The sequence below is a fragment of the Gymnoscopelus braueri genome (genome assembly GCF_963280865.1).
Source record: "Gymnoscopelus braueri genome assembly, chromosome: 22".
Lineage (NCBI taxonomy): Eukaryota > Metazoa > Chordata > Actinopteri > Myctophiformes > Myctophidae > Gymnoscopelus > Gymnoscopelus braueri.
The window spans coordinates 29,803,794-29,821,895 of NC_137624.1; the positions used below are offsets into that span (position 1 = coordinate 29,803,794).

The 18,102-nt window shown below is 38.8% G+C and overlaps 1 protein-coding gene across 3 annotated transcripts; it reads right to left on the minus strand.

The window, feature by feature from the left end:
* Window positions 1-5,082: 5,082 nt before the first annotated feature.
* On the minus strand, window positions 5,083-17,572 carry miga2 (mitoguardin 2). Of its 3 annotated transcripts, none has more exons than XM_080418675.1 (16): window positions 17,500-17,572; window positions 15,285-15,670; window positions 14,418-14,628; window positions 14,194-14,309; window positions 13,952-14,072; window positions 12,156-12,286; window positions 11,409-11,526; window positions 10,913-11,019; window positions 9,716-9,828; window positions 9,531-9,603; window positions 8,137-8,223; window positions 7,926-8,024; window positions 7,140-7,274; window positions 6,974-7,027; window positions 6,751-6,867; window positions 5,084-6,253 (listed from the first exon to the last, which is right to left on the minus strand). In XM_080418675.1, exons 2-16 carry the CDS (start codon window positions 15,378-15,380, stop codon window positions 6,053-6,055), a joined length of 1,779 nt encoding a protein of 592 aa, XP_080274801.1. In that variant the 5' UTR covers window positions 15,381-15,670; window positions 17,500-17,572; the 3' UTR covers window positions 5,084-6,052. The 3 variants fall into 3 exon arrangements, with proteins under 3 accessions (XP_080274802.1, XP_080274801.1, XP_080274800.1); XM_080418674.1 differs by having other exon boundaries at window positions 10,913-11,022; XM_080418676.1 differs by lacking the exon at window positions 14,418-14,628 and having other exon boundaries at window positions 5,083-6,253; window positions 10,913-11,022.
* Window positions 17,573-18,102: the final 530 nt, after the last annotated feature.

Genomic DNA, 18,102 nt, shown 5'->3' on the forward strand with positions numbered 1-18,102 from the left:
ATTCCGGTTCTATAATGATTTGACGGGACACATGCACAAGACGCAATCAAAAGCAATCTACAATGAATGTTCACATAGAAATGTTGTCAAATTCTCAGACCATCTATTCTCCAGGCATTCTAAACAGGAAATCTAAACCAATCTTGCGACAAAAGACTAAACATTATACAAAAATAATTTAAAGGGGAGGGGGGGGGGGTAGGTGCATTTATTTGTAGGATATATACTAATTCTAACTATACTTGATACGTTACAGTAACAGGACCCGAGGCTAGGTAAAATTCATCAGGGATATGACAAATTGCAGCCACAAGTTCTGACAGTTCTGACAAAATTAACCTGTAGGGCAGACTCAAATAACAAAAATAAATAACTTCAACAGTGGTGACGAACAGCTATGCAATATACAATTCAACTCAATGAACCTTAAAATGCTGTTTTCAGTTAAAGGCAAAAGGTTACATTTTATAGAATTTATACTCTTCTACATGATCAGCATCATATTTCATGAATATGCAATTAAATTAGTAAGATGATTTAGCTGATAACAAAAGGGTCAACAACAGACATCATTTTGACTTTTCTGATAAAGTGCAAAAAAGGGAAGAACGATAGGATGGACGACGGGAAAGAAAAGAAACAACATAGCACAAAACATGAAGAAGAAAAAAGTACACATTTTAAGCATTCATCTTCAGATTTGAATGCCAAGATCATAAATAGAAAAAAGACTGTCACTGTAGATTATCAATAAATACCATGATGAACTGGCATACCAACGTCACACCAAATATATCTGGTTTCTGTTATTTCTAAGTGAGGTTTAAATGGTTGAATATGAAGTACTGAATCCAGGCTTGTGAAACAGAAAATGATTACAGACAACAGAACATGATGCCTTTTTCCAATTGTGTGAATATAAGCAAAAGCATTCTTTCATTCCTGTCTATAATGCAACATACTTTCCATTCAAAAAGTTAATTTAATAGTTTGCACTTTCCTAAACACTTATAAAATACAACCTGCATAACACAGGTCTGTCTATCTGTACAGTAATGGAGGTATCATTCTTAGGGCTATAGCTTGGCATCAAGTGCCCCTTCAGTCAGTGTCTCTATGTCTGTCTCTATAACAATACTTTAACAAGGAGCGTGAAGACATCTTGGGGGTCATTAGTGCACGTTTGACACACTGTACAGTAGGTACTATGTACCCAGGGATACAGTTCAACAGCTTTCAGCACAGACCTTGGAGAATCAAACATAGCTAAGTGAGAAACAGCAATGCTCACATTAGCCACTGGATGGCACTGTCCCTTAAAAAGGGATAGTTTTGTTTTGGGGGATTTTTACTCTTTCTTGGTTTACCCTGTTAGACAAACTCATGGATACCCTTTTATGCCTCTGTGTGGCATCTATGATTTTGTCTGATTCTGGATACCAGCAAGTATAGGAAAAAATCATAAAATTCACCCCAAAAAATGATTAATCCCTTTAACCGTGAGAGAAATGGGAAGCAGGGGAGGGCACATAAAAGCATAATATAAATAATAGCTGTAAGACCAAGATTTTCTTTTTAGTCCCGATTGGGTGTTGCTAATTCTGCATATCGATGATTTAAGAAATAGCGTGTGACATACTTTTATTATTCCAGCTACATCACTGCATCAATAGTTTAGGTTAAATTATACTGCTTGCGAAGCTTGGGCACAATTCAGGCAAAAGGTTTTAGGGCGATTATTTTTGGCTCCACTGGAGCAGACATGCTCACCTAATAAGTGAAATTATTTCAAACATCATGCCTCTTTTCATTTCAATGGCATGTGTGTCACCTTTGAATGCCAAACATTTATCACAAATAAAATAAATACTCAAGATCACAGAGGTACTAAATCAACAAGGAAACAAGAATAATTACATCCTTCAGCTGACTTCACTCATTGCAAAACATCCTTTTTGCAATGGATTAAAAAAAACATTCTATCCCCTTTAATATAAAAGAAATATACAAATACTCAAACAATGTTTCACACCATTTCTTCTTGCACATGGACAATGTAATGAATTACCTAATCACTCAGAACATATTCCATGTTCTGTATATGGAGACTTGACTCAGCTCAAGTGATTTGAGTAGTCTGCCCCTTTCTTAGAATTATCCATTTCACCCAGCGAGGTGAAGCCAAGTCCCCATAATGGACACGTTAATGTGTGCAGAGGTGACCTCAATACATAAAACTGTCCAATTAATTTGTTTCTGATTAAAGTAAATAGCTGTTTGATGTAGATGAAGAGGTGATGCTGGTCTTCAGTTTGCCACGTGAGCTTGATTCAATCCTATGTTAATACATAACACTGATCCAATCTATTGGCACTGTAGCAGTTTGCACAGTTATACCTAGAATGAATTCAACTCAACTCAATGTAGCTTGAGTGCGTCGTGTCGTGCACCAAAAATAGCCGATCTACAAGCTCTCAACGTGATGTGCTGCAAGCTTGTAGAACAGCTATTTCCGGTGTGCAACACCAACCTGCAACGAAGGCTTTAAGGCTACACCTTGGCTTAGTAATAATAGCCTGGCCATAAAGATACGCTACAGAAGAGCAGAATAGCAATGGAAAGTCAATAAGCTTACAGTCATGAATGTCATCATAAAAGACCTCGACTTCTGAAAGCAGATGATGGGCTTTGTTCTACTGTTAACATGTCAGTCATGTCAGCCTTTGATCCTGTAGATATCACTTTACTTGATCGCTTAGCATTGGGCGGGTATCAAAGGCACAGCTCTGAGCTGGTATAACTCATATTCTCAATAACACTTGTTCAGTATCCAGTGAGGAAATGCTTCATTATCCTCAGCAAAGTTCTCGTCAGAATTAGATATCTCCTCCTTATTGCCAATAAGTTATTGGCAGGGATGTTTGCACATAATGGCAATATTAAGAGATATTTACAGTTGAATTCTCAAAAATATAAAAGGCAAAGATCTATTGCAATTTACAATACAACAGAGGCTGATATGGGAAACATGGGTAGCTAGTAGCTACTGTATATAAATATCAATTATGTGGGGTACCTAGGTTTAAATCTGATCGTTTTCTCCATCTATCCTCCTTCTTGGTTAAATTATCTGTAAATGTCCACTTCCACTGTTAGGCAGATGACACCTAATCATTTGTTTTTTTAACAAAGAAAGCAAGAACTCATAGTTTTGACTCACTAGAACATGGCTTTGCAGATATTACTGATAAATAAAGATGACCAGGCCTTTGCCATCAGAGCTAGACTTTTGAATAACCTGCCCAAGAAATATTAGCAAAATCTTCTAAATCTTTTAATTCACTTCCTAAAGTCTGTCTTTAGAGTGGCTTCTTTTCTTCTTCTCCTTTCAACAATCTAGTTTTATGCCTTATTCGATGTGTAGACCAAATACATTTGGTTATCATTTATTACTGGTACTTTAAACCTGAATTTTGAACATTTTGGTTTAATCATAGCTTAGATGGTCAGAAATCAAGCCAATACATTAAGGTTTTACCATTAGTGTGGTTGCCTTTATTGCTCATACTTATTTTTTTTAATTAAAAACTGCCATGCTACTCCTAGTTTTTACACCACATACGTATCAAATTGTGTGCTCGTATTTATAAGCAATATCTTTTATAGATTTTGATATATCGAACTCCTAATTGCAACACATTTTACTGCAGTACGTGTACCACAAATTGTTAGTGGCTTAGAGTGAAGGTAGGTGGAATTGCAAGAATTCTCACATTTTCTAAACTGTTGGAATGGTCAATTTGTTTTAAATACTTACAATAAAATTGTCTATAAGGGTCCACTGATTCCTGATATCATAATCGAAGCTCTGTGATTTAGTTATTGAATTATGATCATTTGTTTGGCACAAAAAACACATTGGATCTGCACACTCAATGCTGCCTATTACTATACTATATACTTTTTTAGAAATAATGCTGCTCCCACAATTCTTCTATTACATCGACATACCTTAACATGTTCTCCAGTTCCTGCTTTCACTCACCTTCAAATACCCTAGTGATAGCACTTATGGTTTAGGTGATATTAAGCTGTGAAACGTCATGATAGTCCACAAAGAACAGGCATTCAAAAATAATTTAACGCACATCCTATTTTGGTGTTGAGCCAGTGAAACTACAAAACAGCCACAGTTGGCAATGAGTCATTCGTCACTAATTTCAGTCCAGTGCACTTGCAGCTACGCACAGTGGTTATTGGTTGGAATACTGAAAGATCATAGTTTGAATCCCAGAAGGGACATGCATTTTACGCAGATGTACCTTTTTTTGTCACTTTCACTATGACCACAATTTATAAACTTCATAGACATAATACGAATAACTGAGCTGCCAGCCATGCAGGGCTTCTACACCCAGAGGAGTAGGGCGAAGTCTCAGAGGATCAAAGCAGCTTGTCACCACAGCAATGGACTGTTCACTCTGCTACCGTCAGGGAAACGGTGCCGGAGCATCAGATCTCGATCCAGCAGGCTCAGGGACAGTTTCTATCCTCTGGCCATTGGACCTCTGAACTAAAAATGTTTAGATATTTAAAAAAGTTTACAGATTATGGACTGTACAAATTCCTTTCACATTTCCTATTGCCATTTCTAATATTTACTGATGTTCAGTATTTTACTGCACTATAGAATATTCACTTTAAAGGAGAATACCGGACAAATTAAGTGTTGTCTTTGATGTCTCGTTACTCACCTACCGACGTGAAAAGTGGCGTTCTTTTTTTCCATAGATTCCCCTGTCGTCATTTTTTAAACCCCCTCCGTTGTCATAATGGGAGCTTGTTGCTTGTTTCCTGAACCTGGCAACACCAGTTGCCAGGTTCTGGAAAGAAACAAGCATCCAGTGTTAAATCGTTCGCCATTAACGGTGGGCTCGCAGGAAGTTTCAGCGCATGTTTGACTATCATGAGACTCCACAATGACTAGCAGTAGAGAAAAAAACTACTTTGCATCGGTTATAATAGACGAATCTCCCTAACCCACGCGCTCCCATTATGACAACGGAGGGGGTTTAAAAAATTACGACAGGGGAATCTATGGAAAAAAGAACGCCACTTTTCACGTCGGTAGGTGAGTAACGAGACATCAAAGACAACACTTAATTTGTCCGGTATTCTCCTTTAATGCCACCACCATTGCAGTCACATAGATGACTGTGCTATTAATAATATATGATTAATATCTGCCTATTTGTATGGCTATTTTGGCTATTCAGTTCTTATAATTCCTTATTTATTACCATTATTTTACCTTTCTAACCTATATAATTGTATTCTTACTTTATTGCTATTCACACTGTTGAGGAATCAGGAAGTACAAGAATGTCTTCCTGCTTAATGCGGCTACCATCTGTATTGATTGTGTACAGTGACCATCTGTATTGATTGTGTACAGTGACAATAAACACCTTGAACATAATTTATATGTTAAAATATTTAGTTGTTTCTGCTGACTCATCTATTGTATTTATCTAAGCTGTGGGTTGTCTAGTTTTTGAATTATTACAGTTTTGACCATGGAGTCTTTTATATGATTGGGATATAGCAGACAGATATAGAGTATATGGATCTTAGGAACCACAACAAATTACAGCTACCACACACCCATCAGCCGACTTTTAAAATATGAACATTGTGATTCCTTTGGTCATGCCGCATTTATGTATATAGGCCAATCCCATTTACCGTACACAATTTGATTTTATACCATTTGTCTTTTACTTCAGAACACACATTTTGAATGTCCTTTGACACATTTTGTCCAGCCCTCACAAAGTGTTGTACACAATATCTGGAGACATCTCTTGAGCACATGCTGCATTGGGGGCAACATCACTTTACACATTTCCCAACTGTTCATTGTAGATACAAATGTAAAATGCTTGGGTGCCAATAATTTAAAAATCAGTATAATAGAAGGTAAGCTGTGATTCCCTGTCCTTCCCACTTGGTTAGTCCAAATATACTCAATCTGACATATAAGCCCATAGTCTCAGTTCAGCCTAGAGGGGCCTCCTGTGTCTCTAAGCAGAGTTCCGTTGAGCTCCAGCAGGCTCTCAATTCCCAGATAGCCCAGTAAAATCTCACTACGCCGATGGGAGAGGTTCAGGATGTCCTCAGCCAAACACTGGTCAGAGGTGAAGCGAACCTTGTCATGGTCAAACATATCCTTAAGGTACTGCACTATTTGTTGCTAAAGAGGAGAGGTGAGAAAGAGGTTTGTTACAGATTGAATTTGGAACATTGTTTTTAGATAAAGCCTTTTTGCACACCTGCTGACATTGGACAGGTGCATAGGAGAGGAACAGCCAACGTTGAAAACATTTGTAGTCCCACACACCGTCTTCACTTGCGTATCACTTCATTAAAGCACAACAATACCGTCAACTGACCTTCATTAAGGTCACTTGTGTGCAGGCCTACTCCTTATTTCAGCATTGATCATATCATAGGCAGGGTTGGATTTTCTGGGGAATGGGAGGAAACCCATGCCACTGCTCTTGATATCTCCACCCCCTTGGTCATTCATTTTTTATTGCCGTTGGGTAAATATGTTATCCCTTCCGCCTTCCCCCCCTCTTGTTTCTCCTTTGCAGTCGCAGAGCTATTACTGTAAACTAAATTAATCTAAGCTTATCTAGCTTGCTGCTTAGCAGAAATGGGAAAAAAAATAAATAATTAAAGACATACCTTGAAGATTGTGCATACTTCAGTTAGGTGTTGCCTCGGCCCCAAGAACCCAAATGCTAAAACTGGGCTCACGTGTTCTGATATGGCATAGAAGTGGGAGATAAACCCATCAGGAACCTATGGAAGTGGAACAATTGAAATCCATTATAAGAAGGAACTGGCTAAATCCACCTGTAAAGATATTGAAAGGTAGTTCTGTTAATTGGAATGTGTTCAACCTCACCATAAGAAGACGTCTTTTGGCTTTAAGAACAGACCAGCACGCTGTAGCCAGGGCCTGATAGACACATACAGATGTTAGTGTATATTTTACTCGAGTCTATTAGTGTCATTCTAAAATAATGTACTTATATATTCTGTGTCTGAGTGTGAGTGTATATGCAACTTACTGTCTCTTTAAAGCTATCTGACAGCCAGCGGTTCCTCAACACTGCCACCACAGATGAGGGAGGACTCTCTAGATCTTCAAATGCATCCATCAGGATGAAGTCCATCACGATGTCAAAGAAGTTCATAGACACCACCTACAGGAATCACAGAATGACAATCAAAAAGTCACCTATAGTTGCCATCGGGTGGAAACATTGCATGTCCAAAACCGTTCATTTTGTATTATTATTTTAAAAACATTTAAAAATAGTGAAAATAGCTGATCTACAAGCACACAGCGCCTCAGGATGTGATGTGTTGTGAGCTTGTACATCTTTTATTTTCACTACTTTTGTGCAGAAAAAAAAGGAGGGCAAAGGAAATATAGAGATACAAGGTTTCTGCCAGACAGCAACGCTATATAAAAATATAGACTATAGACAAACAAAAATGCACCCACAAAAATCATATCGCAAATAAATCAGATTATACAGTCTACAATCTCAGGAAAATGTCAATGTGTGAAAGAGCAGAAAAAGTTAATATATGTTTCACAAATTATAAAAAAAAGTCACTTTTAACTAAGTCACAGTTACAGTACGGCTGGGCGATATGGATCAAATCAGATATGACAATATTTTTGACCAAATACCCTGATATTGGTAACTAAGTGGGTAACGGCAAACAATAGAACGACTAGAACAGTCATGTAAGTACATCCCTTTACTATAAAGCAGCCTTCAAATAAAGGCTAGAAAAGCCCCCAAAAAAAGAAGGGGGGAGAAGGGAATAATAGTATTGCTCACCCCTCTGCCCTCTAGCTCCATTTTGGTGATGGGCCATGTCTCTTCTCTCTTAGTGTACAGCAGCATGTCTTCATAGGCCTCTAGAAAGGCCTTGGGACTCTGAAGTGGGGTAAGAAAAATAATACAATATTCCAATATGTCCAAAGAAACAAGTAAAAGTAAGCAAAGATACAGCAAATGAATAATGAATGACCCAAGTAAAAGGTTTTACCTTGTTTGCCTTAACCATCAAGCCCACAATCATTTGCTTCCCCGACTCCATAAAAAATGTCCGGTGAGTTTCATCCAACAACAGAACCTGCATAAAATAATAGAGTATTAGATAGTAAACAAGAAAGGAGAAAAGTACTGTCATGACTCTTGCATCTTACTAAACAACATTACCAAAAAATACATTAAACTCAAAGAGTTAAATGAAGGTACCTTTCACATCTAAATCTCACTAGTGCATTTATTCATGCACTCTTGCAAGCACAAACAATCCAACATCTAACTGTAAACATAAACAAAAATAACTTACAACTAGGCTTCTAATAAAAACTGCAGTATTAAATAACATATTCAACTCCTTTGTACACTGGTTCAGAAACATAGCGAACTTAATTTTTTATGAATCTGTTAATTCTTATGTACTATAATCCTAATAATAACTCAAATTACAAAATGTCTTCACTTTCATCCATTTACGTTTTCTTTAGGCAGAATTGAACTTGGCTAGGTGTCTTTTTTTTACGCATGCCAGATGAGTGTTGGCCAACACATGCCCCATATAAGGGTCAGATTTGTCGTCAGAGGTTAACCACTTATGTGCTATTTTATGTTTTCAAACTAGAGTATCTTGCATATTCGCCTGCCTGTCCGGCCCAGGGGCCTCCTTGAGCCTTAATCCATCAAATTCATTGTAGCCTTTATGATATATATAAATATACATCTTTTAAAAGAACGTTTTCAATACATTTTTCAGTCCTACATAAAATCAAGGGACTCATGAATCCCATGTTAGGGGCAGCAGTGGCTCAGGAGGTAGAGCAACCACTGACTTCGAGCCCGGGCTCCCACAGTGTTACTGTCGAAGTGTCCTTGAGCAAGACACTGAACCCCTAACTGCTCCCGGTGAGCAGATTGGTTGGATTTGTGTAGGCTCTTTTCTCAATGCTGTTCAGCTAAGGCATTTGTAGTATATACATTTGTACTGTATGTAGTTCATTTGCCATGGCCTTGTACTGGGCTGGCATTAAATATTTTGGTGTATAGAGTATTCAGGGATTCTGGGACTGCGCTGCTCTCCTTGCACCGTTCATCTCAGATACATAAAAGAGTACCTAGTTCAGTGTCTAATATTATAATCTATAGTAGAGACAACGTTAAAAAATCACTGAATAGCCAACAATTTCACAAACGTCTACAACTTATTTGGGTCATGTAAACATACAAATGTTTTTAAAATATTGGTCTTTTCCAGGTGGGCACTTGGAAAATGTGGAATATCTAATTAAACCGTCTCAAAATCCACAACAGCAATATGATGACTGTATCCATGCATACAGTACAGTGAGCATGATTATACAGTACAGTGAGCATGATTTAGATACTGCAGGAACTGACCTGGAATGCTTGTCTCACACAGTGAAGCTTGGCAAGAAAGTCTTCGTCTCCATAACATTCAAGTAATTCAGTCCTGTTGTAGACAAGAGGTGGATGAGAGAAATTAAACAAAATAAGACGTTATAATTTTTCTGTACACTACTGTATATTGGTGTATTAGGCCTTCATTATGAATCGTTAGCTACCTGAGGGACCGATAGACCACTTTGTCTTGCCGCACAAGCTCAAGGGCCTCTTCATAAAGAGCAGCAGCCTTAAGAGGTTGGTACAGCTCATCTAGTGTCATGGCATCAAACAACTGCACAGAAGGAGAAATGCTCACAGTCAAAACACTAATGACTACAGCCTGATTTATAGACAGCTGTGCACCAGTGTCGCGCACCTTGTTGCGCACCACAAATTGCTGATCTACAAGCTCAAATGCATCACAGCACGATGCATTGTGAGCTCGTAAATTGGCTTTTGGTGTTTGACAGAAGCATACAGTACAGTAAATCAGGCATATCCGTTTGGCACACTGGTATGTACTAGGGATGGGACCGTTAACCGAAATGTGTGTTACTAACCGTTTAGGACTAACCGGAATTAAGTTGTATTAAAAAAATGTATAAAAGCAACCGGTCTATAGGAACACAATTGGCCCGTGTTTGGGTAGGGAAGCCGGGCGGGGAGGGTGATGATTGTCACTGCATGTATTCCTATGGGCTGGGGGCGGCACCTGTCAGCAGGGAGTGTTGGGCGGGAGGAGTAGGACGAAGGCCCTACGTCCTCCCGGTGGGGGCTCCTCACTGGCAGGTGAGTCAGTAGGAAGCAACAGCAGTGACAACACAGAAATGTGTGTGGGGAGGAATTAATTGGCATAAGGACTAAATTGGGGAGAAAAAGAGGGTAAAAAATAATTGGCTACTCTAAATAAATACAAAAAAAGAGAAGAACAAAATTATAATAATAGAATATTAATGGAATAAATCACTTAAATAAGCTATAATTATTCCTCACACAATGTTACAATACCTAATAAAAAATTTAAAAATAAACATTTGAAGAGAAGAGATCAGCTGTAGACCTAATGTATGTTACAATACATGTTTTAGGCCCTATTTGAACTGCCCACACATAGGACTGCAACTTTATTTATTGTTATGACCTAATAGATAGTAAACCACGGTCAACCACCAACATTCCAAAGGTTACACATTTCCCCCCAAAAAGTCCAAATGCCCATCCCTAGTATGTACTGTAGGTACTGAAAAGCATTCATCAAGACCACCTGAGTAGCCATCAGGTGAGTGAAGCTGAAACTGAATTCCCCCTGTGGGATTAATAATGGTCAACCTTTTTTTTTGTAAGAGACATTCTGTTAGCAGAACGAAAGAACTGACCTCTGCAGCTGAGAAGAAAGAATCGTCAGAAGTAATTGTCGTTGCATCATCATCTAGATGTCTGAGTGAACTCTCCACATTAGGCAAGATAAGTGTTCCTTCACTCTCTGCTAGAGGAATACCAGAAAAATGTGTGAACCACACTGAACATTGATGCTTTTAACAAAAGTATGATGACTGTTACTCAATGTGATGGTCCAAAACACTTCCTGGTGCCTTATTGTAATATTCTTCTTAAGTTCATAAGTTTCATTAAGATAGCTTTCATGAAACTTCATTTGTCAAAAGATACGAACAATGCTTACAGAGCTTGTTGATCTGCTATTCGTTATTTAAAAAAAGGTGGGCAATTAAAAGCTAAATTAAAAATATTTGCCCAAAGTCTATTATTTTTTTATTAAAATAGATAATCAACATTTTTTATTTTATATTTGATTAAATTGATTTGATTGATTAACTGTTGTACCCCTCCCTATCTATGATGATAATATTTTACCAAAGTCAGCCAGCAGGCTGTCTGGTGGGATAGTGCTTCCAAAGTCCTCCTGGAGGTGGTACGCTCGGTGTAAGAGGGTCTCCAATTTCTCTGCAAACACTTTATTACGTGTATCCACCTACAACATTACAGAGGTATGACAGAAACCAAAATCAGTCACTTGCTCTCTGGAAACAATCTTGTTTTTTCCACAGTAAATACATTTTCATTTATTAACAGTGAGTAATGCAAAAAAACACAATTAGAATCCAGTGTGTGCCTTGATAATCCAGTGCCCAATGCAAATGAGAACGGAAGCCCTATTAGTAGACTCACACATATTTCTTAAATTACTCTCCAGTTAATACAATTTAACTCTTAAACAAGTGATGTTTCCCATTATCAAATGTGGGGGAAAAATACGAAACTAGCCGATCTCACAAATCTCACAAATGTTCACTTATTATGACATAATTCTGGGTATTATGACATGCCCAGAATTGGGACGTTAGTGTTAAAGTAGTTAACAGTGCAGAGTGGCAGAAAATAAGTCACATTAGGGATCAAATATGACAACGCTTGTGAGTTGTATTTAAATCCACAACAAGTATAATATATGCCAGACACCAACTCACTGTACTTCAACTGTAACGTCACATCACAACACATTGTGAGCTTGTAGATCAGCTATTCTTTTTAAATTGTTTGAAAATATGTGTCTATCAATGGTTAAAAATATGTAAAAAAATATATATAAATGTTATGCACCAAGGGAATGTCAAGACATGCTGCTCCCTGCAGGGCGAGGCTGGTACTACTGTTGGAGGAAGAGTGGAAGTTGTGGCGAATGTTGAGCGCCTGCTCCCACTTCTGCAAGGCCTCTTCAAACAACTCCATCCCTGGTGGAAAATGGGAAGAATGGAAGAGAAAGCATAACCATGGAGATTTCAATTAAACTAAAGTTATTTTTGATATAATCTTTCACTGGTATATTTTTCACAAAAATCATTCCACATAAATGTGTTTTTTGACAACTTCTCTAAATTCTATTCGTGAATGAGACTAGTGTACGGCAATGAAACGTATCTGGCCACAATAGATATTGCCAACTGACTAACAGCTATTCTGACAGGGAGGGGAGGTCACAGACAGGGCTAGTGTGAGAGTAGAAGTTGGATCATAATACACCTTTAATCCTCTGAAGTTGTCAGCTATAGTATTTTCACAATAAGTAACGAGCCCATTTAAATTTCAGTAACTGTATCGTTAATAATGCCAATAACCATGGCATTATTGAATTGGAAAGAGTAACTACGGTAGTTACACCACTAGTTCCTGCAAAAAGTAGTTGCAGTACAGTAACACTTTACCCAACACGGCTGAGCGCTGACATGTAATGTCAGCATTCAGATCCCCATTTGATAGGATGTTTTATCTCTGGGAACGCAATGACGCAAGTGTCCAAGATAAGACCTTTATTGATCCCGCAAGGGAAATTCAGTCGCCTGAGGCAGCACAGCAGTTAAGATACAGTAACAGAGGAAGTACTGTAGATACAGCAGGGTAAAGACATCACACACAAACAGACAACATCAATAATGAACATTAGTATACAACAGTATATACAGCCTCAACATTTTTGGAGATTACTATTCATATCATGCTCTCTGTATTCCATTTGTCTTCTGAAGAGGGTACTGGTTGCTAGTTCAAACTGGGTTATGTAATAAACAAAATGAAAAGAGATCAATGCTTGGTCATTGACCTTTGTGACGCATGTGCTTTTGCAGTAGGCAAAGATAACAAGCAGACTGTTATAAAGCTATTCTAGTAAGCCAATGCAAAGTGTCCAACTTTATCATTCAAACATTTCCCTTATAGCACTATGAATTATTTATGAACACAAGTTTCCATTTCTGCCAGAGAAGATATTCTGTCATTTGCGTTTTCTTGTAAACACACTTTTTGCTACTACTCCTACAGATTTGGTAATGTGGTCTCTGTCACTGACCCCCTGCACTGTTGGTCTGGGGAGTGTGCAGACAACCACATGTCTCCTCTGATACACATAGTCACCAGCTGCTTCTTTTCACCTGACAGCATGGAGTTTCACTGGGAGTGGGAGAACCTGTCAGTACGTACAGAGGTTTAAACTATCTCCCTCAGATCCTATTCCTGTTTAATAGGTGCCCCAACAAATCAGCAGAGGTCACTAATGCAGCAACATGGACATGATCACTTGCCAGTTTACCAACCGCAAACCCTGCCAATTGTGTTCATTTGAGCACCCAACCAAGCCAGAGACACAGCGAAGAATTCAACCACCGTTTCTGTGAGGGTGGGCAACTAACATTATACACTTGTATACTGTAGTCCTTCACAAGGTGAGGAGCTATACTTCCTCCACACAATTTTTTCTTGCTGGACAAGCAACTATCAATTGCCTGGTCAGAAACTTGGTAGCCGATGTATCTCAAGCATGATAAAGAATAATGTTAATCAATATACCAAATTCTTGTTCAAGTCATGTTGTTTGTATAAAACAAACTACAGAAAGTACGTACCCAATACATAGAGATTCTCTGCATTTGCATCCTCTGCTGCACCTGGCTCTTCCACTACAGGCTCTGCCTCCCAAGGAGTAGATGGGTTGGCTGACTGATTTGGGGAGACGGTGACCCGCGTCTGACACACACACACACACACACACACACACACACACACACACACACAGCTAATTAATACAATAGACACCCCAAATAAGACAGACCAATGGGACAAAGTTACATAATTTACATTGATTTACATTTGAGTTGCTGTGTGAGGAATTTGAGTGTTTGCTGTGGGCCAGAGAGGAGATTCCACTTATTGCATCATTGCTCCGTGTGCTTGGACTCATCATTTGGCGGCCAGGATATGGACCTGTAGCAGAAATGAAGCATTCTCTGAGTTTAGCAGACATTCAGTTTGAGACATTCAACAACTTGGGGACATTCCTTTAAACTTGTTCAACTTGACTAACATCCTCACCTCTCTTCAGAGATGAGGGTCTACCCGTCTTCAGCAATGCCTCAGGAATTCCCACAGTCCTTTGTCCATCCTTTCCTTGCGTTACCTGTTTCCTCTTCCGACCTCTCCGTTTAAGATGATGTGCAGTAAGAGCCAGTGCCACACTACCCAGTGCGGTAGCAAATAGCACCTTCTTCAAGCTGGGTGTAAGCTTAAGCTGAGAGAATATGGACTGACAGAGGGAGGGATGTATAATTAGGAAAAGGTGTGCCAGGGTGGGGGTCGGGGGGGGGAGGGTTATGTGTTGTTAATGCATTATATCTTTGTATTTTGTTTGTTATCCGTGTTTTATGTTGTTTTTAAAACAGGATCTTGGATCTTGAATTAGAATTTCATGTATGTTTTCCATATTGCTCATTACAAAAGTTTGAAACGAGAATATGGACTGAAAGAGGGAGATGCACTAATTAAAGTTACAACTTAAGCAAGCCTGACCAACCTTAGGCTTGATGCAACTCACGTCAACACTTTTTTCAGTCGAAAATATGTCATTTTTGCCAAGTGAAAGGGAAGAAGAATAAATTAGCCTTAAGTCTTTTAACACAGAGCTCTCCAATATCCATATTGCTGAAGAATAATTACGTTTTCAGTATTTAATCATTTAGAGAAGATATCCAACATAGAAAACATGATCATTGTTTCAACAATATATATATTTTTACATGTCTTGTTACAGATGTGTATGTTTAAAACAAAAGCAATAAAAAACTGTTAAAGACAAAAGATATCCAGTCCACACAGGACAGGTAAGTAGTGCATGTTTGTGCAGAACTCCAACTACAGCACACTGAGCACAGAACAAATCACAGAAGCGCTGAAGTGTTTTACCTGGCCAAACGTGGAATATAGAAACACTGGTATCTCAGCTACTGTCATGGCCAAAGCCTGGGCGATGGTCATCCCTTCCGCTCTTCTGACTGACATCTCAGTAACAAAAATGCCAAAAGGCCACAGTTGTCTGAGGCCCCGTCACAGTCACCTTCCAGAAGGCTTCCTCTCTCTTCTGTGAGCAGCCAGGACAGGGCCTGCTGGTGATCTGTCTGTCGTCATCCACTTCTCAACCAGATTCCCAATACTGGTCTTACTTCTGAATAGAACTGTAGCCCAAAGACCAGCAGCACTGGGTTTGGGAACCTAATATCTGGAGGTAAAGCTTTCTAGGTGTGCAGATCTTCCTCTTTCATGCTATTATGTTGCAGCAGGGCCCTGGCGACCTATTGTTTTAAGAAACATGATGGATTGGTGGACAGTACACGTAGCTGATCAAAAATAATGGCCTCGACTCCATGAATGAAAATAATGCCTTTGACTCCACAAACGAAAATTAACTTGCCATCATTCATGATTTAGCATGGAAACCCAACCCAATAACTAACTTTCCCACATGATTCAAGACAAGAAAAGCCATAGTTTGTCCATTTTCAAACTATCAGCAAGACACCTAGCCGCAAGCAACTCTTAGATGCTATTATTCTATCTGGCATATAGAGTTGCAATACCAACCCATTCATCCAAACAGAAAAGTCCCATCTGATTGTATTAAACAACGTTAAACTCACCAAGATTGCAGCTGTACGGAAAGCTTGGATTATCCTCTTTGTATCTGTCAAGTCTTTGTTTCATAAAAATCCACCGTAGACATGTTAGGAGCTACTTTCTGTCAATAAATTCCATGCAGGTGATCATTTTCCACTCCAAGTGTTGGAGTTTGGAAGCGCTTGTTTTAATAACGCAACGTCCTGCTGCCTCCTGCATTATGTGACATTTAGAAACAGGTGGTACGCAGGACCGTTGAGTGATTTCCAACGAGCGCTTCCAAACTCAAACACTTTGAAAAATATCACCTACACGGAATTGACTGAAAGTAGCACATAACATGTAAACAGTGTATTTTTATGAAACACAAACTTGACAGGTGCAAAGAAGATAATCCAAGCTTTCCGTACAGCTCTAATCTTGGTGAATTTAACGTTGTTTAATACAATCAGATAGGACTTTTCTGTTTGGATGAATGGGCTGTCAAGGGTTGGTATTACAACTCTAGATGCCAAGATAGCATTATAGCATCTAAGAGTTGCTTGCGGCTTACAAGACACCCACATCTCATAAAAGGTGACTGTGCTATTTAAAAAGGTACCTGTGTCATGACCAGGTACGTTTTAGACCTGTCATGACCAGATACCTTTTAGGATGTGCTGAAACGCCCCCCAAAAATAAGCATGTAACAAACATGTAGTTAGATCAAGGGTTCCCAAACTTTTCAGGCCACAACCCCCCAAAATAATCATATTTGAACTGGCATTACATTTAGTTTGACTCAGTTAAATATTGTGAAAATAGCCAAACTACAAGCTTATAGATCTGCTATTTCCACAATGTTTGCCTCTGTCTTATGTAATATTTGACCATTTGGAATTAAATAGGTCTTGAAAGTCATTGAATTGTTAACTTTAGAAATGTGGAGATACCCTGTATACACTTATACTGTATGTTGGTTAGTTACTGTTGAGTGAGAAAACAATGTTGCACATTAAGCTGATCATCTGGGGACCCCCCAAATTAATTTGGGGACCCCTCTGGGGATCCCGACCCCCCAGTTTGGGAACCACTGAGTTAGATGGTGTGATAATAGCGATTGAAGACTCTGACAGCTTTCAAATGAAAAATGACAGTGGTTAATGGTATGAGTAAAGCTGAACAGAGAGCAGACTGGATGACATTAGCATACTATTGTATCTGTTGTAATGATTCGCCTCCTAGTTAAATCTGGTGATTGTGACTTTTATTATCTGGGAAATATTATGTCAGAACCAGTTATAGGTTTCATAGTTGTTATAGACAATCTTTCTTCACTCACTAGGCTGCTAACCAGTTAGCTAGCGAACTAGCCACATATGGCTAATGTGTCAACATCACATCACAGTTTGGTGGGATGTTGTAGGATAGTTTTATATTCAACGTGACACATTAGATGTGTTGATTGTGGGTGTCTGCAGGACATCAATAATGTGTTTCTACAGTTAGCAGTTAGCAATTAGCTTACCTTTAACATCCCATCAGGTCCCATCAGTCGGGGCTAGAAGGACATTTCATTTCACACACTGGATCTTTGCTTGGGGGCGGTACTCAGTGTTGCCATATTTTGTGAGAGAAATAAGCAACCAGGTCTAAGGAAAACAAGCCCAAAAGTAACTGGGCCACATGAGCAAGTTAATCCATCGGCTATTTGAAAATAGCCGATATACAAGCTCACAACGCGTCATTTGTAGATCTGCTATATTCAATAAATATATTTTTAAACATTCTAACAACACAAATGCTCTCCTGTGGTGGCGCAAAACATTTTCATGAAAATATTTGAGAACCACTGGTTTAAATAAGAATTAAAACATTTGGAAACAAGCTAAATAAGCAAGCACACTTTAGAAACAAGTCCAAAAAACACGCTGCACTACCAATATTTACAAGCATCTTACCAGAAAAACAAGCCCAAAGTCGCTTATAATAAGCGGACATGGCAACACTAGCGGTACTTCGGACTGACGGTAGTATTGGCCAATCGCGTGCCGAGTGTGGAAAAGGCTGGCACCCTTTTGACCAATCATATGTAAGATAGGAAGTAGCAAGAACCGTAACGATCCAATCA

Bases quoted from the DNA above. Each gene is read 5' to 3' on its own strand.
- miga2 (XM_080418674.1), bottom strand. From the start codon at position 15,380: ATGTCAGTCAGAAGAGCGGAAGGGATGACCATCGCCCAGGCTTTGGCC. The intron at 9,829-10,912 runs GTCAGTTCTTTC...CCTTCTGTGCAG, and splicing joins CTTTCTTCTCAGCTGCAGAG to TTGTTTGATGCCATGACACT. The intron at 8,025-8,136 runs GTAAAACCTTTT...ACCCCACTTCAG, and splicing joins TGATGGTTAAGGCAAACAAG to AGTCCCAAGGCCTTTCTAGA.